The sequence below is a fragment of the Giraffa tippelskirchi genome, chromosome 9 (assembly GCF_054371585.1).
Source record: "Giraffa tippelskirchi isolate mGirTip1 chromosome 9, T2T-mGirTip1v1.2.pri, whole genome shotgun sequence".
NCBI classification, from domain to species: Eukaryota; Metazoa; Chordata; class Mammalia; order Artiodactyla; family Giraffidae; genus Giraffa; species Giraffa tippelskirchi.
Genome location: NC_137283.1, coordinates 51,716,682 through 51,723,684, shown reverse-complemented (window position 1 = coordinate 51,723,684; position 7,003 = coordinate 51,716,682). Strand labels below are relative to the sequence as shown.

The window sequence follows — 7,003 nt, the reverse complement described above, 5'->3', positions numbered from 1 at the left end:
GGGTTCAGACGAGACCATCCGTGTCGTGTCCATGGACAGAGACTATCACGTGGAGTGTTACCACTGTGAGGTAGGCAGGCCCCTCCCTGCCCTAGAAGGCCCTCAGAACGCATCATAAAATTCGGAGAAGGAAGCATTGTGGGTTGACGGGGGCAAGATGCGGGCCAGGGGCTGTGCCCCAGAGCTGATGGAAGAAGTGGGGTGAAGCCTGATTTGGTGGTCGGGGGGCGAAGGTTGCAAAAGATACAGATGTTTGGGTAGAACAGTCTTTTTACTATTTTCTCCACCTTTGTAACCACCGAGTCCTGAACTGGTCATGGCTGCTCTCCCTGAAGCTGCAGAGTTGAGGGAGGGGCTGGCGGGAAGCGTGGGTTTCAGATCCTTTTGGGCCAGATTTTCAGGCAGGTGTGTCATTTGGGAAATAGACTCCCTCCCCTTCAGCTTGTAGGCTGTTTTGTCCGCCAGGAGCCCCTTTCTTCAACTGAGCCCTGAAAATCGTGAAGAAACCCTCTCCGCCCGGCCCCCCCACCCCCCGCCACACTTGGAAACAGGCATGTCACTGGTTGGTGTGAGGGCAGGTGGGCCCGTCAGTCCCTTCTCTGTTGTCACACGTTAGGCTGAAGGAGTCACCGGTGCCCCATCACTGTCAGGAGAGCCGGGGGTTGTGAAGGACACACGATGAAAGTGCCCGTGGAGTTTCAGGCAGAATTAAGTGGACTCACCCACAGAAGGAGTGATTTGTTTTGTGAGCTGTGGGTAGGGAGAACAGCAAGTGTGGGGGACATACAGCTTGACCCCACTGCCAGCACTGAAGAAGTAGGTGGGACTCACTGTCAGTGGTACCCCAGGTGCTGGAGAAAAAGCTTAAGGCACTTGCTCGACCGTGCTTTTATTCAAGTCGCAGAGTCGGACACGACTGAGCGACTGGACTGAAGTGATATATCCAATACGTGATTGATTCAACGTGCCGTCTAGATAAAGGGTTCTTTCTGAGCTATTTTATATCCTTTTTCCATCCTAAGCGGTAGAAATCTGGTGTGTGTTTGCACTGCCATGACATCTCATTTCCTAGCAGCACCATTGCCACTGCTGGAGAGCTTCCTGTGGCCAGTGGTTCAGGGGCTGCACAGCACATTCCAGACCCTCACTGGGCAGGCTGGAGCATTTTCTGCCCAGAGTCAGACAGCTCCCGCTGCTGGCTTCTGGGTCTGTGTGTCGCCTTCATGTCACTCTTGCAATCTGTTTCTTCATTTTAATTATGAAAGTATGATAAGACATTTACAGGAGACTTGGAAAATAGAGATCAAAGTTACATATAGTTCCACTATATATTACAACTTTTAAGTAGGTAAATTAAGAATTTTTAGTTGAAATTTCAGTATCAAATTCTCAAAAATTAACAGAATGAATAGACAGAAAAGTAGAAAAATAGAGTAGACCTGAAAAGCACTATGAACCAGTTCAACTTAAGATTTATACAATTTTCATGCAATAGCAGGATACAAATTCTATCCAAGTCCCCATAGACTATAACCCAGGAGACCCTGGAACACATCCAGGGACGTAAGGCAAGGTGCAAACACTTCATGGTTTAAAGGTATTGAAATCAGAAGCCATACAGGATCTCTTGCAGTCTGTTTTGTTTCGCCACCACTGTGTGTTTTTGCCTCACTCCAGGACTGCGGCCTGGAGCTCAATGATGAAGACGGTCACCGATGCTACCCCCTGGAGGACCACCTGTTCTGCCACTCCTGCCATGTCAAGAGGCTGGAGAAGGGCCCCTCGCCTGCAGCCCACCGCCAGCACCACTTCTAGCCAGAGCCTCCCTCAGACCTCACGGCCAGATGAGGAACCAGGGTTGCACCCTGAGAAGTCCACCAGTTAATTCCAATCACCCCCGGGGCGGGACTGGGGCCGGGGCAGCCGGGGGAGGCATGTGATTTCCTGAGTGTGTGCAGGGGGTGCCTTTCCTTTAACCAGGGAGGGGATCCCCGCTGGTCTGGGGCTGTCTAGTTTCCAAGTGCCTTTCCTGCTGCCACACCCTCATCGGATGACTCAGGAAGACGCCCCGGCAAGTGGCAAGTGCGTGGCACTGGACATGGCACCGGACGTATCTCATTAATGCGTCTGAATGAACCCTCCTGTCCTTCTGGGAGGAGCTCATGCTTCAGAGGGAGACTTGCACTCAGCGTATGCTCCGAGGAGAGATTTCAGCTGCCAGTGTGTTCAGTCCTTTCCCTCCGCTTTGGGAAATAGCTGCACCTAAACACCCCTTCCCAACCACACAGACACACACAGACACACACACACACACCCTCCCAAACACACACAGACACACTCCCAAACACACACACACACACACACCCTCCCAAACACACACACACCCTCCCAAACACACACAGACACACAGACACACACCCCCTCGCACACACAAACACACACACACACACACACCCTCCCAACCACACAGACAGACACACCCTCCCAAACACACATACACAGACACACACCCCCTCCCAAACACACACAGACACATACACCCCCCCACACACACAGACACACACCCCCTCCCAAACACACACACACATACACCCTCGCAAACACACACTCACACACAAACCCTCCCAACCACACAGACACACCCCCTCCCAAACACACACACACACCCTCCCAAACACACACACACACCCTCCCAAACACACACACACACAGACACACACCCCCTCCCAAACACACACACACACACCCTCCCACACACACACACCCTCCCACACACACACACCCTCCCACACACACACCCTCCCACACACACACACATATACCTCCCTCCCAAACACACACACCCTCCCAAACACACACAAACACCCCTTTCCAACCACACCCCCTCACACACATACACACACCATAATTTAAGACTTCCTTCCACTCCAGAGCTTCACTTCTGTAGAATGGCTGCAAATTTTAATTGCATCCTTGCAAAAGGGAAGTTCTAACATGTGCTCTGCATCTTAGGAGGAATTCACCTGGTTAAAGCAGAACCGAGATTTGAAATGAGATGGAATTTCCTCCTCGTACCCGGATAGCATTCTGGTGCCCCTGCAGATCTTCATGCCTTTAAAGGCGGCGGGGGGACCTGATGGAGGTTGATCCTGTTCTATCCAAGTGGGCTTTGGGATGAGAACTTGGTGCGGGCGCCAGGCCTCTTTTGCCCGCCTGTTTGCCCTTTTTCCCTCTGGAGCTCTCGAGAGTCTGGAACTTCAGAGTTGCTCCTGCAAAGGCAGGTCTCAGGATCTTCTGTGGGGATCCTCTTGTGTTTCGCTTATTTAACATGGGCTTTGGGAAAGGGTGCCCACATATCCTGAGACCTAGCCCATTATAAACGAGGAGACTTTGTGTGTGTGAGATCTCAAAGCCAGACTGGGAGAGAGAATCAGCATAAGTTATTATATTCATTTCACAGGTTTCTCTCTTGCCCAGTTCTTGGCCCAGGCATTACATCTGAAGAAACCAGTTTAAGGTACACTGCTTTTGTCTGCTTTTTTTTCTTCTTCTTTTTTAAACAGTTGTTTCCCTCTACTTCCAGTCTCCCACACACAAAAAAAATACCTCACAGAAAAGAGCTTCAGGTTAAGGAGGGACTTGGCCATCACACTGGACTCAGCCGGTGTATGTTAGGAATCTCTGGCTTCGCCCAGGTCAGCACAGCGGGTCAGTACACGGAAATCATAACTAACGGTCAGCTGGGAACAGATCTGATTGATACTGGGTGCTATTGCCTTGTTCATTTCATCATCCTGGTTCCCTCAGGGTGGCAAGGGCTAAGGGCCACACACTGGCAGGATTTCAAGGCCAAAGTGTGCCCTGTGTGTCACACGCCCAAGGCCAGAGGTCAGTACCCTTTGGTATTTCAATGAGAAGAAAGTGGAAGACAAAGGTTGGCTGGCACTCACCCTCTCAGCCCATGGGGAGGAGCCCTGGGCCTTGCTGCAGGAAGGTAGGGGCCATCTCACTGCTACCAGCCCAGTGGGAACACAGCGGCCAGCGGCTGCTCTCTGCGTCCTGACCTCACACCCAGAGGCAGGGGATTGGGTCGCTGAGACCTCGGGGGGGGGGGGTCTGTGGAACCCAAAGGCACAGGGGACTCACAGGCTCTTCGCTGGCCCTGCTCTACTCCTAAGCCGTGTTTTGCCTCATTCGGTGGCAGTTGCCTGCAAGAAGCAGAGAACTGGCACTGTGGCCTGTCTTTTCCATTTCGGTTAATTTCATTCTGTTGGAATACTTTGGCCAGATGTCACTTCAACCCAGGCTGTGATGTTTGCTTCCATTGGTTCCTTTTCACAGGCTGAGTCTCTTAAAAGCCCATGAGTGTAGGGGGGCTGGGGAAGTGAACCCTGGGGTCACCCCTCCCTTCCCATACATCATCCAGCTCAGCCTTGGTGAGGCTGGTGGACAGGTGGAGCCAGTCAGTATGTCTTAACCCGCCTCGGCCAACCTAGGTTGATTTCTGGCTTTGATGACACGCCTTTGCTCCACTTTCAAGTCAAGCAGAGTGAAGAAAATTGCCTTGGAGCCACGTCAGAAGTAGAGGATTTGTTTGCAAATTGGGTAACAGTTGACCTTTGAACAACAAAGGTTTGAATTACCTGTGTCCACTGACATGTGGCTATTTTTCAGTAGTTAAATGCTGCAGTCGGTACTACACAATCTGTGGTTGGTTGAATCCACAACGCAGAGGGACCACGGTTACAGACTGCTGACTGTAAGTTATATGAGGATTAACCCTAGGGTTGTTCAAAGATCAACTGTAGTTTAAAAACCAGTGACTGATTTTTTAAATGAAATGTTTAAAGTGGCCTTGATTGAGGCAATTTCGGTATCTCAGCAAATATTTCCTCCATTGAAGAACAGCAGCAGAATTTCTAGGCATTCTAGAAATGTGAGCAGCAGCTTCTCTTTTATATGTTCCCCTGGAGAAGGTACTGGGTAGGAATCTTGTGCCAGTTCCGTCTCCTCCTCAGGCCCTGGCACAAAAGCCATGAATAGATGCACACTTACCAGGTATTTTAAACTTTCTATAAATTATTAACCAAATCAAGCTGTAATGGGTAGTTATTTATAGGTGTGCAGAAAGAACATGGGCTTTCTAGGTGGCACTAGTGGTAAAGAATCCACCTGCCAAATGCAGGAGACATAATAGACCCGGGTTCGATCCACGGGTCAGGAAGATCCCCTAGAGGAGGAAATGGCAACCTACTCCAGTATTCTTACCTGGGGAATCCCATGAACAGAGGAGCCTGGCGGGCTACAGTCCACAGTATTGTAATGAGTTGGACACAACTGAAGCAACTTAGCGCGCACACAGAGCACACACAAGCACTTCCTAGACTAGGATGAATGTTTGTTTTAAAAGGTAGAGCAGATAGCCCTCTTTTGAGTTTGGACTTGAGATAAAACAAGAATTATAGCTGATTCCAGACCCCAGAGCCAGCCTTCAACCTTCTCCCTTGCTTCACTTTGCCCCTTAGTTTGTTTCTTGTCATTTTTTTCCACCCCAGCTAGGGTCCTTCAAAGACTGCCTGGGTGCCCTGAGCCAGTTGGACCTATAATATCAGGATTCTCTCTGCTCTTATCCTCCCATCCGTGGCTGAGTAGAAAGTGATTTGTTCATTTGTTGTAAGGAAGGGCATTGAGCCCTTTTGGGTCATTGTCTGCACGTAGCAGCAGGACTCTGTCTCTCTGTGGTTATAGCACTTGAGTGAAAACCACTTTGAGCCGAGTGCACTGAAGTTGTTCTCCTGAGTCCTGGGTGGCCAGCGATGTAATCAAAGAGTTCCGATCGCTTTCAGGTCCTGCCATTGGCTTGTTTCCCTGGGCTCGAGTCGCCCAAGATGAAAAACAGTCATGTTAGAATTTGAGAGAATGACACGGAATTCACACTTCTTGGCAGGCTGTGTTTGTGTGCCGGTTCCTACAAGTGTGAAAGTTTATGAGGGCTATGACGGCTGCTGGTGCTCTTGCAAAGAATGTGTGCAAGACCTGACCCCAAACTATTGCTGTCTGATGTACTTATTCAAACTGTTGGCCAGGAAACCACATGCTTTGTCTTCTCCTTTGTGCCAGGAATGAGTCCTGATTTCCCAGTTACTATCTAAAGTATTAACAACTTTTAAAAGCTATAGGAAAAAGATGAGGAAGATGTGTCAGCTATCATTTGTTCTGAGCCAGAACTGGACAGATGTGGGAAATTTCCATAGAGTGGATGAAAAGTTCACTTGGCAGAGAAATCACTGTCCCCTCCCTGTGCCTCTTCTTTTTACTTTGATTGATTCAAAATATTGTTACTGTAAAATTATTCATAATTTTACTGTTACTATAAAATTATTCAGAATATTATAACTATAAAATTATTCAAAAGACTGTTATGATAAAATTATTAAAAATTTTTACTGTTACTGTAAAACTATTCAAAATTTCATGACAATAAAACTGCCTTAAGTTGTAGACTATTAAAGTGATCTCCACCATAATGATGTTTCCTGGATCTTCTTTTCTGTGTGTGGAGTAATAAGTAGATGGTGCTTTTCGCTAACAGGATTTGGTCTTTTAGAGCTCTGGATTTTTTTTTTTCTTTGCCATTATGGTTTATCACAGGATATTGAATCCCAGAGGTGAGTGACCCTCTAGATTTAAGGCAGCCATGTGTAGGAAGGCAGGTCTTGCAAGGGGAAGGGGCAAGCAACGAGAGTGGCTATTCTGACTTTACAGACATAGGCTGCTGTTTTTCTACAACTGACGCTACAAGGGATGAAGATGGTACTTGGGGAAAACGTCTGGGCTGGGGTGTGCCCAGGACTAGAGATGAGTTCTCCTGGTTGCTCTAGCATGGAAGAAGGGGTGAGGGGCATATGTGATTGCCATGCATGACCAGAGAGGGAATGACCCTGAGTCTTTTCATGTGGTCAACGCTCTGGTGCACAGGAAGCCCTTGGGCAGGGCAGCTTTG

The 7,003-nt window shown here is 48.9% G+C and overlaps 1 protein-coding gene across 1 annotated transcript in view; it reads left to right on the top strand.

Moving 5' to 3' along the window:
- LIMD1 (LIM domain containing 1) overlaps positions 1-6,527 on the top strand; it is a 71,376-nt gene extending 64,849 nt beyond the window's left edge. The window contains exons 7-8 of the mRNA XM_081526016.1: positions 2-70; positions 1,678-6,527. Coding sequence (XP_081382142.1) covers positions 2-70; positions 1,678-1,815 — 207 coding nt within the window. The 3' untranslated portion in view covers positions 1,816-6,527. The remainder of the gene's footprint in view (position 1; positions 71-1,677) is intronic.
- The last annotated feature ends 476 nt before the right edge of the window (positions 6,528-7,003 follow it).